Source organism: Ursus americanus, chromosome 20 (genome assembly GCF_024610735.1).
Source record: "Ursus americanus isolate L20-20 chromosome 20, mUrsAme1.1.p, whole genome shotgun sequence".
Classification (NCBI taxonomy): domain Eukaryota; kingdom Metazoa; phylum Chordata; class Mammalia; order Carnivora; family Ursidae; genus Ursus; species Ursus americanus.
In genome coordinates this window covers 35,980,083-35,998,815 of record NC_142146.1, presented here as the reverse complement: position 1 = coordinate 35,998,815, position 18,733 = coordinate 35,980,083, and the positions used below count along the sequence as shown (strand labels likewise).

General features: G+C 45.3%; 1 protein-coding gene across 2 annotated transcripts in view; it reads left to right on the top strand.

Moving 5' to 3' along the window:
- The window catches only part of NMNAT3 (nicotinamide nucleotide adenylyltransferase 3), a 113,320-nt gene that overhangs the window by 37,552 nt on the left and 57,035 nt on the right, over positions 1-18,733 (top strand). The window contains exon 2 of one of the 2 annotated variants that reach the window (XM_045791878.2): positions 9,653-9,802. In XM_045791878.2, coding sequence (XP_045647834.1) covers positions 9,694-9,802 — 109 coding nt within the window. In that variant the 5' untranslated portion in view covers positions 9,653-9,693. The remainder of the gene's footprint in view (positions 1-9,652; positions 9,803-18,733) is intronic. The other variant, XM_045791879.2, reaches the window with a different exon arrangement.

The following is an 18,733-nucleotide window of genomic DNA, read 5'->3' as shown; positions in this document are numbered from 1 at the left end:
GCCGGGGAGGTGACACTGGGGACAGGTTAAGAGTTCACTCGGGTCCAACTGGGAAATAATGAGCCCAAATCCAAGGCAGGGACTGCAGAGTTTGAGACGGACGGGTAATAAAGATACTGCAAAGGTGGAACTGACAGGCTATCAAGGTAAGGGAGAGAGAAGAGCCCAATGGCTGCCAATTTTGTTCTCGAGCATAGAAGGGCCATGGTGCCATCCCCTGCCATCATTATGGACAGCTCTGCATTTTTTCTGCCAGACAGGGAATCTCCCAGGTCTGTAGAGGGTGTGGGACTGCTTTTCCCAACAGTCCCTGTGGCTCATTGCCCACTGCTGGACTGGAGCAGGGCCCTGGACATGTACCCTGGATTCAGCAGAGGCAGGGAATGGACAGAGGAATCAAGTGATGCGTCTAAGGTGCAAATCAGGATCCTAGGTGCAGCCCAGCCAAGGCAGCAGACACAGTTGATGGGGTGAGAGCAAAATTCAAGTCCAGAGGGAGCTGATGCCCCAGAGAGGGAGACAGAAATTTGCATCAGTTAAAGCAAACAGGAAAAGCCAAGAAGTGATGGGTATTGGAAGTGAGAATGGAGGTGCTTCGGCCTAGACCATGCCAGGGGGTGACCAGTGCTCTCTGGCTCTCATTTCGATCTACTTTTCACTTTTACCTTGTCCCGCAGCGAATAAGGTGAATATTCCTTATTTGTGTTCCACTCTGTGTTAGACCCCATGGGATCCCTGCCCTCAGGGATTTATAATCTGTTACGCAAGAAAAGCGTAGGGACTCAATAATATAGACAGATTATCACCTTTAAGAGGTCAGAGGATGGAACAGTGACTTCTAGGAGGGCTACTGGGGGGAGCTCTGAGGGAGAGCTGGCATGAAAGAGACCACCTAGCTCTAGGAAGGGGCATGAACAGAAGCCTAAGAAGCAGTAACAGCAGGTGGTCTCAGCTTGGGGAGGACAAGGAGCACATGTAGAGGCTAGAGAGGGAGGTCAGGAGACAATTAGGAGAGGCGGAGTGGGGCTGAAATCTCCGAAGTTCTAATGCCAGATGAAGGACATGGCTGAGCAACGAAATGTCAGTGGGGAACAAATTGCTGAAGATTTTATCACTAGCTTGGCATAAAGGTCCAGGTTTTAAACAGTGCTTGGTGCATGGTAGACACAGTAGTTTCAGTGACTTAACCCAAACTTCAGGACTTTAATCTGTTTAGCATATTGAGAAAAGATTAGATTGGGGCCAAAGTGGTGGGGGGAGAGGATTCCAGAGTTTCTCTCACCAAGTGTGGAAGCTGTCAGTGAGGGTGGGATAGGGTCTGTCCAGCTCACATCAGCAGCCCCTCTCTGGGAACAACATTGTGCATTGGTGTGAGCCCCCACTGACCATGTCTGTACCATGGGACTCTGTCCAGACTGAGACCGTGGCACTGCCCTGTCCCTTGTCCACCCTGAGATCTCATGTTCAGCTCTTCCTTTACTCTGTGTGATGGCCTGGAGGCCTTCCAATGATTCCATGCGCCTTTACTGCTTTGCCTTTGGTGGGGAGGGGAACTAGGATTACAAGAGCTCATTTCTCTTGTCTGCAATTTTTAAAAATCCTAACTTATACAAGAAGATAATAAAATCTGATAGTGGGGTGCGCCCCAGTAGTGATGGAAAGTGAAAACCTCATGTGGGGAATATTGGCCGTACTTGGAGGTTCAATGTATTGGGAGGACATGATGAAGGATGAAGAGATGTCATAGCTAACTGGCATGTTTTGATTGAAAGTGACTAGAAAAACGTGGAATCTTTTTTCAGACAAGGGGTTTGGGCAGCTGGAAGAAGGTGTGGGAGATGGAGATTTCTGTTTTGAAGGCAAGGAAAAGAGCTGATATTTCTGGAGACCCTCCTTTGGGCCAGGCGTGGGTCTATTAACCTTTATAACCCTTATAACAATCTGAGGAGGTGTAATTATCTACATTTTCCAGATGGGTCACTGAGGCTCGAGTGGTTGCTTGACTGTAGTAGGCACAAGGCTGTTCACCAAATATTTCTGTGTCCTGAAGGTGGAGAACTAGAGTGAGGTTGTATTTTCTAACTCGCTGAAGTTGGGTGGGCTTGTTGTAAGTGACACATGCCAGTGTGAGCCAACCATATAATACAGTTGCTGATGAGGGACCTTCTGGAGCCCTTTTTGTTTCCCTCGGCTACAGCCTGACCATATTCCAGGTAGTGACTGCTCTATTGGCTTGAGTCCCAGATTGAGGGGAAAAGATGGTACAGGACAGAGCCCCAACCGGCATGGAATGGGCATGTAGTAGGAATATGAAACAAACCTTTAGTTTAAGCTCCTGAGATTTGGGGATTGTTAATATACCTCGTCTGGACTCTCCTGACTGATAAGGTCACTCAGTTTGGAAGTCTTTAGTCGGCTCTGAATCCATGTTTATGTGGCTTGTTAGGAAGCCAGTGCCAGGTGGACATCCCTGCACCCACCCATAAGCAAGGTCAAGGCTGGAGCTGTAGATTTGGTGTCATCTGTCCAGTGTGGGAGAGAGGAGAGAGAGAGGTGTAGGGATTTGGTCTGCGGGCTTTTTCCCTTGTGTTCTTTCTCTCCCGAGGGTTTGGGGTTGGCTGCACACGTCCTGCTGCTAAGTAGGACATCTCTACTGCCTGCCGAGTCTGGTGGTTGGGAGACTTTGGCTTGAGTTTGTTGACAGCTGCACACTCATAACATTGCTAAAAACTTCATAAACTCTGAAGCCTGGAAATAGCCCAAGTGATTTGAGGTTTTGCTCACTTGTAAATGTTTGAGTATTGTGTCCACAAATTGCAATTTGAGTAACTCAATTTTGAGGCACAGCTGTTATTTGGAAAAGACCCATCTAGGAACGCAAACTCCTTGCAAAATGATTGTGCTTCATTTTTGTCAAGTATCAGAAAACCATTAAACTGCCAAGCCATATGGCAAATGCCCACTCGAAGCCGAGTGCAACAGCACACCGTAATGAATCTGTTTTGGGGGGAAGGAGATAGGACAGAGTCTGGTTTTTGTGATCTACAGAAAAGCAGATTCAGTGCTACACATTTCAGCCTTCTAGAGTCCTGAGTAAGGATTTTTCCTCCCATGAAAAATTCATATATAAAAAATTAAGTTATGATAGATTTTTTTTCCCTTATGTGTATTTTCCCTTTCAAACAATATCCATTTGAGTTTCCGCATATAAAATAGTTTAACTGGGGCAGTAGAAACTTCTAAAAATTTACACACCTTTTCATTTCTTTATACACTAGTTCAATAAACATTCATTAGATATCAGTGTATCAGAATGAGGTTTAACTGAATATAACAGAAAAGTAGAAAATAATGGTGACTTAGAAGATTATTTCTCCCCCAGGAAAAAGAAGCCTGAAGGTAGGTGGTCTGGGGCTGGTATGGCAGCTTCAGGGTCATTAAGTCCTGACTTTCTCTTGGCTTATTCTCTGTCAGACTGGCAGTTGGTCCAGTATAGCTGCCATACTCCAGCCATCACATTCTAGACAGCAGGGATGCAGAAGAGAAGGGCAGGCCTTTCCCATTTCAAGAAGGTTCTGAAAGTATTGCGCAGCACTTCTGTTCCTAGATCTTTGGCCTTACCTTAGGCACGTGGATGGCCTTCCCCTGCTGCAGAGACTGGGGAATGTAGAATATAACCTGCCAGCGAGAGACAGCGTCTCTGTTACGAAACAGAAAGCCAGAAGTGGACATTGGGAGGTTCCCAGCAGCTCTGTCCCACCTGGGGTCTTAGTGGTTTGTTCTTCCTGCCCGGCTATAACCTCCCACAGCACAGGGGCCAGGTTATATTTAGCCCTGTGCCTCTAAGGCACTAGCACAGTTGCTGGTAGGTTGTGATTTTAATTATGTGCTGTTTGACACCCCTCACAGGGGATGCCAGGCACTTCTCATTGTCTGCCCGCCTCTTCTGCCTTCTTTGTTCCAAGGTCTCCAGTCAGCTGTGATCTGAGCGTATTTATTCAGCAACAGATGTTATTTCTACCAGCATGACATTACACTACCTGTTTCTCACGGTCAGGTCTTAACCCCAGGGACAGGTGATGCTCAGAGCCGAGTCGTTACAGTTGGAGCTAGGTGGAAGACTAGAGCAGTGGCGTGTGGGGGTGGCCTCCTTCGGGAGCGCTCTTCTGTGGGACCATCTCCCAGGCCAGGCTGGTCTGAAGGAGTCGTCTAACAGGCAGGTGGGTGCTGATGTGGCCCTCAGGGCTGTCAGGTTTTGATCCTGGGTGACTGCAGAAATGGTGAACAAGCAGGTGGAGGTGGCGGTGGGGATGGTGAGTTCTGCTTTAAACATATGAAAGGAAAGAGGAGCTAATATTTCTGGAGAACCCCCTGTGGGCCAAGAACCGTGCTAGGTGGGTCAGCTCCTAGGAGGTGTGTGATTTATCTCCATCTTCCTTGTGGCTCGCTGAGGCTCAGAGAGGTTGGTTGGGCTCTTGACCAGAATGCAGGCACAGACCCTCTCCTTCCAGGCAGGTTTAAAGAATCAGCACTGATGTGTGTAAAGTTGTAGCACAACGCCTAGCCTTTCACTCAGCAAACCCAGTAGCTGTGACTCCCTTCCATCTTCCTGCACCCATTGAAATGGTCCCAACTCCTGAGCGTGGGGCTGCGAGAGAGACCTCATTCCATGCCTCATGCCTCCTTCAGATCTTTTCAAAGTTCTCAAAACTGAAGAGCCAGGCTGCCTGCTTTCCTGGGAGCCTCATCATTAGGATGAGTGCTTAATTGGCGTGTGTGTTCCGTGGAGAGGTGGCTGGCGGAGGACCCCCACACTGACAGAAGGCTCGCTCTGCTTTTGTTCCTAGCGGCACCGTGTGCCCATAGCAACAGCCGGTGAATCCAACAGAGTTGAAAAGAAAAAGTGCCCAGAGTTCGCGTGAAGGTTGATTGCCCTGGAGAAGTTGACATAGTCGTGCAGATGGAAATGATTTCCCTAGGTCCTGAAAAATGTGTTCGTCAACCCCAGAAATACAGACCGCATCTCTTGTTTTCTTTAAGATGAGGAGTCCGGTCAAGAGGTCTGTGTAATGAAAGATGTTTGTAGAATCCATTTCCATTCTGCCTGAAGCCATCTGCTTTATGTCTATAATAAACAGGGATGTTTTCAGCCACTTTCGCGGGCCAGGTCCTGTTAGAGGAGCTCACCGCAGGGAAAGGTAAATTGACTGCCTCCCAAGCGATGAGCGTTAGCACATTACATCTGCAGTGACGGCACTTAACCTTCCTGGCTCGCCTTTCCTTTCTGTGTCTCTGCGACGGCCTGTGACAAATGGGCCGAAGGGTGCACACTTAGTTAGAATTTGGTGCACGCGGGGCATTGGCCAGCATCACATTACCCGGTGATTGAAGTGAAATGTAGGCAGCAGGAAAGGCCATCCTCGGGGAAGCTGGGGAAATGCCTGCCTTCCCCAGGCAGCGGGGTCCTGGCAGTAGCCGCCTTGGACCTTCCTGATGCACTTTCCGGGGAACACTTGAGAGCTATTTCTGAAACAAATAGGAGTAAGTCACACCCCCGTTTAAAATGCTTCAGAGGTTCTTCATTGCCCATGGAATAAAATCAAGTCTCCGGAGACCCTCTAGGGGCCTGCAGGATCCTTACACCCTCTGCAGCCTGGATCCTGAGTCACCCAGACACGGCGACATCGATGTGCTTTTAGTCCATCACCCACCGTGGGGGTGATTGCTGGGCCTTTGCCCCGCTGGTCCCTCTGCCCGACACACCCTTCATTGGCTCAGTTCCTTCACCTTCCCTGCCCTGAGGTCACTGTAGAGAGCCTGCCCCCCCCACGTAGGTGAGTGTATTCATTTCCTATGGCTGCTGTGACAAATTGCCATGATTATTAGTTGAAAACAACACAATTTTATTTTCTTACATTCTAAAAGTCAGAAGTCTGAAACCAAGGTGTCAGCAGGGCCGCACTCCCTCTGAAGGCTCTAGGGGAGAATCTGTTTTCTTTTGCTAATTCCAGCTCCTGGAGGCCACGTGCACTGCTTGGTTGACATCCCCATCCTCTTTCCAAGTCAGCAGCATAGCATCTTCCCTCCTGATGGTCACTTGGACCCTTCCATCTTTTGGTATCTGACCCCCCCCTTCCTCCTCCTTATTAGGACCCTCGTGATAAAACTGGGTCCACCTGGATAATGCAGGCTAACCTCCCCATGTCAAGATCCTGAATGTAATCACATCTGCAGAGCTTCTGCCTGTCAAAGCAGCAGCTGGTAACCTCCAGCCCTTCAGAGCAGAGGGATGCCCTTGGTGTCAGTGGGCAGGGAGTCGGCGTGTGTCCCTGCTGATGGGATCCCGCCATGGACGATGGCGCAGTGGGCAGGAATGTCTTGTTTGATTTCAGTCTGAAGTGGAATGGGCTCTTGGCAAGGGGTCTGAAGTGCCCCTTGGAAGCCAGAAAGGTCAGTTTATATCTGAGATGAGGTAGCCGTCTGAAAAGGACGACGTTCGGCTGGAGACCGTCACTCATTCTCTTGTTCGTTCTCCACACTGCCTGAGCACCCGTGTGCTAGGCACAGTGTGGGGAACAACATGAATGAGAAACGGCCCCGTAGGAGTTCACCTTCTGCTTGGGGAAGAGCAACATGGGAACGAAGCAGTGGCAGCTCTGTGGCGGCTGGAAGGAGAAAGTGATAAAACAGGTACCCGGTACGTGTAGCTCGGTGGGGGAGGGGGCATTGGGTAGACACTCCAAGGAGAAAGCCTTGAAGGCAGGGGTGAGGAGGGTGTTTCAGGTAGCCGGAACAGTGTTGGCGGAAGCGAGGAGAAGGCGGGCAGCGCGCTGCCTTGGAAGAGCGGGGTGACATGCGGTCGGGGTGGCTGTGAAGAGGGAGCTGGTCTGTATCTGGAGAGGGGCTGGGGCCACAGGTGGTTTCTATTCTCCTTGTCTCTCCAGGTTAGTGATAAATTCCAAGAAGGCCGCGTATGCCTCCTCAACTTAAGTCCTTCAGCAGCAATTATTGCTCACTCTGTGGCCCCCCATTAAATGCTTGTTGATGAGAAGCCTTTCCCAACGGCCAGAGTCTCCCGCACTTGCTTCGTCTCACTCGATATTACTAGATGGCAGGGCAGACGAGTCACTTTTATGGCATGCATCTGCCCTCGTGTCTGATGAGACCTGCACCCAAATCAGAGCCTGGTTTATTCTGGTGGCCCCTGGAGTGAGTCCGTTCTAATGCTGTCATTGTATTTCTCTGGGTTTGGGCTTGGGAGGGTGTTCAGTGGAGGCAAGTTAGCATATACAAGTGGGGCAGGAGCACCCGCCTCGTTCCTGAGCCTGGCAACGTGCCCTCACTGCCTCTCCCCGCCCCAGCCGCGGCTCCGACAGGCTCATCACTCGAGCAGTGTGGCTCGGTGGGCTGCTGGCAGGGAAAGAAAAGACAGACACGTGAAGGCATTTATTCTTCTCCCCAACATCACACTTCATTGCTGTTGATGCCACTGTTCAAACAAATGATCTAATTTACAGTTTCTGGGGACTTTTGAAAAAAAGAAAACCCCAGGTTACCTGAGATGCTGCGGTTACATGTTTTAACGGCTCTAAGAAATTATATTTTGTCAAAACGAAATAGAACTTTGAAAGGCTTCATAATAGTTGTGAACAACAGCCTCTTCAGATACACTCATCACAAGGCTGCTCTTGTGAATAGCTAAGCACACTCTGCAAATAATATCTCATTAAACCAGCCGACCTCTCCGGGAAGAAGCTAGCAGCAGTAGCTTGCAGACCGCTTTCTTCTCCCACAGTGGGGGTGTTCCTGCTGCCTTAAAGGAAACTCGAAAAAATCACAGCCCTCCTAGGTTGAGAGGTTTTGTTTTTGTTTTTTTTTTTTTTAATCTGCATGCTATACCTCGGAATACATCCAGAACAACTTCTCTGAATTAGGAGGTGCATTAGGCCTTCCCCCTGCCAGGCCACAGGTCCCCCGTGCGGCTAGCTGCCACCGTTCTCAGTCTTCACTGAGCCGGGCACTGTGCTTGAAGCTGGGAGCCAGACATGAGGGAAACACCACTCCTGTTCTTAATGGGCTTATTGTCTGGTGGGTGGGAAAGGCACAGGGGCAGGTTTTTCCAATACAGTGTGGTCTGTAGTTTACTGAAGGAAGGTCAGAGATCAGCTGACCCAAGCTAGCTGTCAGAAAAACCATCTCAGCAGCCAGCTCCATGGCAGTTGTAGCCCCAACTCTGTGGCGGACGCTGTGCATTAGCCAGTCCTGTTTCCACTTCCCTTTTCCTTGCTGCTTCCCACTGGCGCGGCTGTACAGCTAAATACTTGCTTTTCCAGCCTCTCTGGCGGCTAGAGGGGCCATGTGATGTAGTTCTGGCCAATAAGAAGCAGAATCTACAGGGTGGTTCTGAAAAAGCTCTTCTGTTTTTGATTAAGAGGGACAAGCTCTTTGCTCCTTCTTGCCTTGATCATATTCATGATGGCTGTAGGCACAGCAGCAATCTTGTGACCATGAGGGGAAAGCTGAGAGAATTGCAGGTCCTTGTTGAGCCAGTGACCTAATGGCAGCTGCCTGCTTAGACTTCTTGTCACGCGAGAAACAAATAACCTCTGTGTGTTTAAGCCGCTAAAGTTTTAGGCTTCTGGGACTTGTAGCCAAAGGCATCCCTAACTAATACAGGCACCTAGCAGGCAGTCAAGAAATAGTGATTGAAGTCACAAATAATGTGATCATTATTTGAGTTGAATCTTAACAGATTGGGGCGTGCTGGGGGTATTCCAGTTGGAGGAAACTGAAATAACATGTACAAAAGCTTGAAGCAGGAAGCCGTGAGGAGCTCACAGAGAAACCACTGACAGGTACTCCACCGTTGCTAAAGTTTGAGGCAGGCAGTGGCTGGATGTCCCAGCATTTGCAGCGTTTGGCCACAACAAATAGAGGGTGTGTGTTTCTTGCGTGACAAAAAGTTTAAAAGTTGTCACCTGCATTGGATCTGGAGAAGCAGACAACAAAGGCCAGATTACAGTAGTTTCCTTCGATACAAAGATTTCCTTGCAGGTTCCAGTGACTGAGAACTTTTCCATGTTACCCCTGCAACTGCAGAATTACAGCCAAAGCCACCATAGCAAGAATGAAAGGAAGGAAGCGAATGCATTTTTCCTGCTGGTCACTGTATTAGTTACCTCTTGCTGCTTAACAAATTAACTCAAAATTTAGCAGGTTAAAATAATACACATTTATTATCTCATAGTTTCTATGGGTCGGGGATATAGAAGTAGAGATGACATGGGGGAGTCTTACATACCTCCTCATGATTTCAAGGTAACCCAGCAGAGCCCAGGGAGGGTATAGAGCTTAGAAGAACATGGTGTGTACAGTCAGGCTGTCTGGGTTCCAGTCCTGCAGCTTCTAAGGTCCCTGAGCTGGACCAGTGACCACCCAGGGTTGTGGAAAGGATTTGGGGAGACAAGGGAGATACTGTGACATAGTGTTGAGCATAGGTCCTGGCCCATGGTAAACCCTCTATAAATGTTGTTATTACCGCCCCTCAGTCACCTCGTACATGAGAAGTAATAGCCTCTGTATGCTTTAGGGACCCTGATCTGGACAGTTGTCTGCTGCCAGCTCTCTAACATCAGTTTTTGTCCCCACGAAGGCAGGGTGGCCGCTGCCGCGGGTGTGGATGTGCCTGACAAGATGAAGAGCCGAATCCCAGTGGTGCTCCTGGCCTGTGGCTCCTTCAATCCCATCACCAACATGCACCTGCGCTTGTTTGAGGTGGCCAGAGACCACCTACATCAAACAGGTCAGTCAGGGGTGCCAGGCCCAATGGACAAACTGATGGATTGGGCCTCGTGGGGTTCTGCTGGCTGGCTGTTTATTAAAACTGCTCAGTTTATGAATTCACAGCATAACTGGTGGCATACGTTCCTCCATCATACTCAGAGAGCTAATTACCCTTAGCCCTGTGACGTGTGGACAAGTCATATCCCTGGCCATAAACTCGGGGTCCACCATACCCTGGCACTTCATGCTGCCCATGAAGGCTAAAAAGATATTGGGCACTTTTTAGAAACTGTGTCGCAGGGCATTCTTCCTGATGCTCCCAAGCAGCATTTACCTGCCCAGCCAGATGAATGGGTAGCATGTGCCTCGCTGCTCCTGTGCATGTGCGTGAGAGCTCTTGCTACTCTTCAGTGGGTAAGCAAACATGCTATAATGGGAATTTTGACATTTTCTCCTTCAAATAGATCTTAGACAATTACAAATTAACAATCTTGCGTATAGGGTATTTCCAATACAGATGGCATGGCTTTGCCAGAAATATTTAATCAGCCAGGAATATTTAATCTAAAGATGTTCCATCTCTTTGACTTTTCATTTCATTGTTAAGAGAGTAAAATGGCATTTGGAATCTGTGTAATTATTTCTAAAAATGTAAGTCATTTATATGTTGATGTCAGATATATATGAAAGTATTTACATATTTATGTATACCTTAAGGATTCATCTATGTATGTTTTATTTTTGTATTCAAAAATGTTTGCCTTTAAGGGCATTGTTTTTAAACCAGAATCAATTCCTATTTATTTTTCATGTAGAAAAAAGTATTTGAGTAACATGCAGATAATTTCTTCAAAGAAATTATGTGCAAATGTTATTTTATTTTAAAGGAAATGTCTTTGTACCACAAAATTTTTTTTTATTTAAAAGATGAAAGTGTTGGAGGGGGTGCCTGGGTGGTTCAGTTGGTTAAGCATCTGACTCTTGATTTAGGCTCAGGTCATGTTCTCATGGGTTGTGGGATCAAGCCCACGTAGGGCTCTATGCCTAGTGGGGTGTCTGCTTGAGATTCTCTCCCTCTGCCTCTCCCCTCTCTTGTGTGCACACTCTCTCAAATAAATAAATCTTAAAAAAAAAAAAAGGTGAAAGTGGTTATCTATCCTTAGTAAGTATATAGCTCTTACAAAGGAATAAAAACAATCCAGTGAAGGTTAGTAGCAGTATATGAAAGGAGAAATATAAGTGACCAATAAACTTGGGAAAAGATGCTCAATGTCATTGATAATCAGTGAAAATACAAATGAAAACATGGTCAACAACACAAGGTTATAAGCACCATGAAGGCAGCTATGGTGGCAGCTTAAACACCACAGAATTGCCACCATCCATCACCAGGTTTGTAGTCGGTGCTTAATAAATATCTCTTACAGTAGCAAACGGCTTTAGCCTATGCGATTGGCAAAGATTAAAGACTGACAAAATTTGTTGGTGACAGGGTAGGGAGGGAAACGGACACTAATCTATTGGTAGTGATAGGATAAATGATGAAACATTTTTGGAGGGCAATTTGGTGTTCTGTGGCAAAAAATTTAAAGTCTGTACTCATACCCATAATGAGAAAAATCAATCAATTGAAACTGAAACAGAACTCACACAGATGTTAGAATTAGCAGACGGCATTAAAACAGTTACTATAATTATGTGCCATATGCTCGGAAGTAGAGACCTGGAAACTATAAAAAGGGCTCAAAACAAGTATTAAGAGATGAAAACTATAATATGTGGAATGAAAAATACACCAGAAAGGATTAACAGATTAGATATTGCAGAAGAAAAGGTTAGGGAACTTAAAGATAGAACAGTGGAAATGATCTAAAATGAAACACAGAGGGAAAAAATGGAATTCTAAAAAAGAATATAAATGAGAGGTCTGGTAACTTAAAAGAATCTTTTTTTTTTTAAATGATTTTTTATTATATTATGTTAGTCACCATACAGTACATCCCCGGTTTCCGATGTAAGGCTCGATAATTCATTAGTTGTGTATAACACCCAGCGCACGATGCAATACGTGCCCTCCTTACTACCCATCACCGGCCTATCCCTTTTCCCCACCCCCCTCCCCTCTGAGGCCCTCAGTTTGTTTCTCATAGTCCATAGTCTCATGTTTCATTCCCCCTTCTGATTACCCCCCCCCTTTCTTTATCCCTTTCTTCCCCTACTGATCGTCCTAGTTCTTATGTTCCATAGATGAGAGAAATCATATGATAGTTGTCTTTCTCTGCTTGACTTATTTCACTTAGCATTATCTCCTCCAGTGCCGTCCATGTTGCAGCAAATGTTGAGAATTCATTCTTTCTGATAGCTGAGTAATATTCCATTGTATATATAGACCACATCTTCTTAATCCAGTCATCTGTTGAAGGGCATCTCGGCTCCTTCCACGATTTAGCTATTGTGGACAATGCTGCTATGAACATTGGGGTGCATATGGCCCTTCTCTTCACTACGTCTGTATCTTTGGGGTAAACACCCAGTAGTCCAATGGCTGGATCATAGGGTAGCTCAATTTTTAACTTTTTAAGGGACCTCCACACTGTTTTCCAGAGTGGCTGTACCAACTTGCATTCCCACCAACAGTGTAGGAGGGACCCCTTTCTCCACATCCTCTCCAACAATTGTTGTCTCTTGCCTTGTCTATTTTTGCCATTCTAACTGGCGTAAGGTGGTATCTCAGTGTGGTTTTGATTTGAATTTCCTTGATGGCTAATGATTTTGAACATTTTTTCATGTGTCTGTTAGCCATTTGTATGTCTTCATTGGAAAAGTGTCTGTTCATATCTTCTGCCCATTTTTTGATTTGTTTATTTGTTTCTCGTGTATTGAGTTTGAGAAGTTCTTTGTAGATCTTGGATACCAGTCCTTTATCTGTAGTGTCATTTGCAAATATATTCTCCCATTCCGTGGGCTGCCTCTTAGTTTTTCTGACTGTTTCCTTGGCTGTGCAGAAACTTTTAATCTTGATGAAGTCCCATAAATTCATTTTATCTTTTGTTTCTCTTGCCTTTGGGGATGTGTCATGAAAAAGGTTGCTTTGGCCAATGTTGTAGAGGTTGCTGCCTATGTTCTCCTCTAGAATTTTGATGGATTCCTGTCTCACATCGAGGTCTTTCATCCATTTGGAGTTTATTTTTGTATATGGTGTGAGATAGTGGTCAAGTTTCATTCTTCTGCATGTAGCTGTCCAATTTTCCCAGCACCATTTATTGAAGAGACTGTCTTTTTCCCACCGGATGTTTTTTCCTGCTTTATCAAATATTAGTTGCCCAAAGAGCCGAGGGTCCATTTCTGGGCTCTCTATTCTGTTCCATTGGTCTATGTGTCTGTTTTTGTGCCAGTACCATGCTGTCTTTGTGGTCACAGCTTTGTAGTACAGCTCGAAATCCAGCATTGTGATGCCCCCAGCTTTGTTTTTCCTTTTCAACAGTTCCTTGGAGATTCGGGGCCTTTTCTGTTTCCATACAAATTTTAGGACTGTTTGTTCCAGTTCTTTGAAAAATGTCCTCGGTATTTTGATCGGGATAGCATTGAAAGTGTAGATTGCTCTGGGTAGCATGGACATTTTAACTATGTTAATTCTTCCCATCCATGAGCATGGAATATCTTTCCATCTTTTTATGTCTTCCTCAATGTCTTTCAAGAGTGATTTATAGTTTCTAGAATATAGGTCCTTTACGTCTCTGGTTAAGTTAATTCCAAGGTAACGTATGGTTTTTGGTGCTATTGTAAATGGGATGGATTCCCTAATTTCTCTTTCTTCGGTCTCGTTATTCGTGTACAGAAATGCAACTGATTTCTGAGCATTGATTTTGTATCCCGCCATGTTACTGAATTGCTCTATAACTTCTAATAGTTTGGGAGTGGCTTCTTTTGGGTTTTCCATATAGAGTATCATGTCATCTGTGAAGTGACATTTTGACTTCTTCTTTGCCGATTTGAATACCTTTGATCCCTTTTTGTCGTCTGATTGCTGTTGCAAGGACTTCTAGTACTATGTTGAATAATAGTGGCGAGAGTGGGCATCCTTGTCGAGTTCCTGATCTTAAGGGAAAGGCTTCCAGCTTTTCCCCATTGAGAATAATATTTGCAGTAGGCTTTTCATAGATGGCTTTTATGAGATTGAGAAATGTACCTTCTATTCCTACACTCTGAAGGGTTTTAATCAGGAAAGGATGCTGTATTTTGTCAAATGCTTTTTCGGCATCGATTGAGAGGATCATATGGTTCCTGAGTCTTTTCTTGTTGATATGATGTATCACGCTGATTGATTTGCGAATACTGAACCACGCTTGCATCCCAGGTATGAATCCCACTTGATCGTGATGGATAATCCTTTTAATGTACTGTTGGATTCTATTAGCAAGTATCTTGTTGAGGATTTTGGCGTCCATATTCATTAGGGAAATCGGTCTGTAATTCTCCTTTTTGAGGGGGTCTTTGCCTGGTTTGGGGATCAAGGTAATATTGGCCTCATAGAATGAGTTTGGTAGCTTTCCTTCTGTTTCTATTTTTTGAAATAGCTTTAGGAGAATAGGTATTATTTCTTCTTTGAATGTTTGGTAGAATTCCCCAGGAAAACCATCTGGGCCTGGAGTTTTGTTCTTTGGAAGGTTGTTTATCACTGACTCAATTTCTTCATAATTAATTGGCCTGTTTAAGAAATCAATTTCTTCCTTTTTCAATCTTGGTAGTTTATAGGTTTCCAGGAAGGATTCCATCTCTTCCAGATTGCTTAGTTTATTGGCAGATAGCTGTTGATAAAAATTTCTAATAATCCTTCCAATTTCAATGGTGTTCGTCATGACCTCTCCTTTTTCATTCATAATTTTAATAATCTGGGTCCTTTCTCTTTTCTTTTGGATAAGTCTTGCCAGTGGTCTGTCAATTTTATTGATTCTCTCAAAGAACCAGCTTCTAGACCTGTTGATCTGCTCTACTGTACTTCTGGTTTCTGCTTGATTGATTTCAGCTCTAATTTTGGTCAACTGCTTCCTCGTGCGTGGATTAGGCCTGTCCCTCTGTTGCTGTTCCAGCTTCTTGAGGTGAGAATATAAAAACTGCATTTTAGATTTTTCTCTTCTTTTGAGTGAGGCTTGGATGGCTATGTATTTCCCCCTTAGGACTGCCTTTGCAGTATCCCATAGGTTTTGGACTGTTGTATTTTCATTCTCATTGGTCTCCATAAGTTGTTTAATTTGATTTTTGATTTCCTGGTTTATCGAATCATTCCTGAGCAGGATAGTTCTTAGTCTCCAAGTGTTTGAGTGTCTTCCAAATTTTTCCTTGTGGTTGAGTTCCAATTTCAGAGCATTGTGGTCTGAGAATATGCAGGGGATAGTTTCAATCTTTTGGTATCCGTTGAGACCTGTTTTGTGTCCCAGAACATGGTCTATTCTTGAGAATGTTCCATGGGCATTAGAATAGAATGAGTATTCTTTGGTTCTGGGGTGTAGTGTTCTATATATATCTATGAGGTCCAACTCGTCGAGTATGGCATTCAAAGCCTTTGATTCTTTGCTTAGACTTTGCCAGGGTGTTCTGTCTATTTCTGATAGTGGAGTGTTGAGGTCCCCTACTATTAATGTATTTTTATTTATATGTCTCTTTATTCTGGTTAAGAGTTGGCTTGTGTATCTTGCTGCTCCCCTGTTGGGGGCATATATATTTATAATTGTCATATCCACTTGTTGAATACTTCCTTAAAAATAATATAGTGCCCTTCTGCGTCTCTAACTATAGTCTGTAGTTTAAAATCCAATTTATCTGATATGAGAATTGCTACCCCAGCTTTCTTTTGAGGTCCATTTGCGTGAAAGATGGTACTCCATCCCCTTACTCTCAGTCTGAATGCATCTTTGGGTTTGAAATGAGTCTCTTGTAGACAGCAAATGGATGGGTCATTTCTTTTTATCCAATCTGCAACCCTGTGGTGTTTTATGGGAGCATTTAAGCCATTCACATTAAGACTGAGTACTGAGAGATATGATTTTAATGATACCATGTTGCCAGTAAAGTCTTTGTTTGTATTGGCTGTGACTTTCTGTTCTGTATCACTCTTGGGGCCTTTTTACTTTTATAGAACCCCCCGTAATATCTCCTGTAGGGCTGGTTTTGTGGTTATGAAATTGGTCAGTGACTGGCGATTCTGAAATGTCTTTATTTCTCCATCAATTCTGAATGACAGCCTTGCTGGATAAAGGATCCTTGGCTGCATGATTTTCTCTGAAAGAGCTTTAAATATGCTCCCCCAACCCTTTCTCTCATTCCAGGTCTGTGTAGACAGGTCTGATGTAATTCTGATGCCTTTGCCTTGGTACATGAGAGATTTCTTTGCCCTGGCCACTTTCAATACTGTATCCTTGAATCTAATATTTGCGAACTGCACTATGACGTGACGTGGCGTAGGTTTGTCGTGGTTGAGCTTGGGAGGGGTCCTCTCTGCCTCTTGGACACGAATGTTTGTTTCCCTCGCTAGATTAGGGAAGTTTTCAGCTACAATTTGTTCAAATATCTCTTCTAGACCTGTTTTTCTCCACCCCCTTGGGGATGCCGATGATTCTAACATTGGATCGTTTCATTGAGTCAGTAATCTCCCGTAACCTACATTCGTGGGCTTGGATTTTTTTAAGAGCAGCTTCTATTTTGGTTTTTTCCTCTATTAACCCATCCTCCAATTCACTAACCTGTTCCTCTGCTTCTGTGACCCTGGCCGTCAGAGCCTCTAGTTTTGCCTGCATTTGGCTCATAGAATTTTTAATTTCTGTCAGATTCGCTGTCATTTCTGTCCTCAGGGATTCTATATTCTCAGTAACCTTTTCGTTAATAGTTTTTTCAATTCTACTCATCATTTTGACCATCGTTACTCTGAATTCCATTTCTGATAATTTGGTTACATCCATATCCATTATTTCTGTGGCAGAGGCCACAGACTCACTGTCTTTTCTTTGCTGGGGGGGGGGCTTCTCCTTCTTGTCATTCTGATGAGGAGAGGTTGCGGGGTTGTCCAGAGCCCAAATTATTGACTGGGTCCCAGGCCGTGCCCCTTGTTTTATAGGGATCTTAGGGATGTGGGCTTCTTCTTTAAAGATTTTATTTATTTATTTATCTGAGAGAGAGAGAGACAGACAGCAAGAACGGGAACAGAAGCAGGGGAGTGGGAGAGGAAGAAGCAGGCTCCCAGCGGAGGAGCCCGATGAGGGACTCCTTTCCGGAACGCCGGGATCACGCCCTAAGCCGAAGACAGGCGCTCAATGACTGCGCCACCCAGGCGCCCGGGTTGTGGGCTTCTTGATTTTTCAGCCTGCCTTCTGGGGGAGGGGCCTGCCGCGCCGATACTCAGGCAACCCTGTTTGGGTAGAGTCTCCGCGTCCCCTGCGAGGGGGGATGGGGATGGGCACTCTCTGAGCCGGTATTTCCAGGCTTTTGTTCTCTGGCGGCTTTCCCTGGCGGTTTGCTGTGCCTCTTCTGAGAGTCAGAGCAGCAGCGGCCGAATTTCAGCCTCTGTCACAGAACAGAGGGATTGCGGCCCGTTCTCTACTAATGTTCTGGCCACTTTAACTCTGTTACTGTTGGTGCTGCTCACCCCTGCAGCGTCCCGGGATGTGCGCCCCACACCCGGCGTCCCAGTCCTCACTTCCAGGGCCGGCGCGTCTCTGTCCTTTGTGTTTCTAACGCCGCCAGCTGCCCCGCGCGCGCTCCCGGATCTCCCGGTCTCAGTCTAGATCCAGTGAGCGCACCGGGATTCCGGCGTTCTGCGAGATGCCTGGTGGCGCGTGCACCCGGCTCACGGTCTCAGTCTGCTGTTTTGCGGGTGCGGTCCGTGAGCCCCTCCCGCTCTCCCGTGCAAGTGGCTACCGCTTCCTGGCGCCCGAACGCGGCGGCTCACTCCCCTTCCGCTTATCTTCCGATATCTGTGCACGGTTTCATGGCTCCCCGCTTCGTACCTCAATACTCAGCGCTGGAGATGTTCATTTGTAGAGATCCAGATGCATCATCCTGCATCTCAGGCTGGTTCCGTGGTTGTTTAGGCTGGTCTGGTACCTATCCAGCTCGACTCGGGGGACTGGCTGAAAAAGGTGTCTCCTACTCCTCCGCCATCTTCTGGTAACTTAAAAGAATCTTAATATATACTTGAATTGTAATCCTAGAAGGAAGAAACAGAGAAAGAATAGGAAAAATATTTGAAGAAATAGTAACTGAAAAATTTCCAAATTTGATGAAAACAGATTTTATCACGTAGCTCAACAAATTCCAAATGCAAGAAATGCAAACAGCATGGTATATGATAAAATTTCTCAAAACCAGTAATAAAAAATCTTAGAAGCAGCCACAGAAGAACAAAAATAGGACAGATTTCTCATTACTGAATTCAGCAAAAGGGAATTTAGTGGAACAATATCTTTAAAGTACTGAAAGAAAAAAACTGTCAACCTAGGATTCTATATCTAGCAAAAATAAATCTTTCAGAAACAAAGGCAAAAAAAAAAAAAAAGACCTTTCAGCTATACAAAAGCTGAAAGATTTCACCATCAGACTTTCACTACTGAAATGCTAAAATCCTTCTGGCAGAAGGAAGTGATACCAAATGGAAATAGGATCTACGCAGAGGAATAGAGGGCACTGATAACCACATGGGCAGTGACATAAGTTTTTCCCTTACTATTTAAACTTCTTTAAAAGTTGACTGTTTAAACAAAGATAATAGGAATATATTGTGGGGTTTATAATATATGTAGAAGTAAAATATGACAAGTATATAAGACATAAAATGTATGACAGTATCATAAAGACGGGGAGGGGAAAAATGGAAGACTATTGTAAGATTCTTATACAGGAAGTAGTATAACATCACCTAAAGGTAGATTGTGACAAGTTAAAGATATATGTATGTATA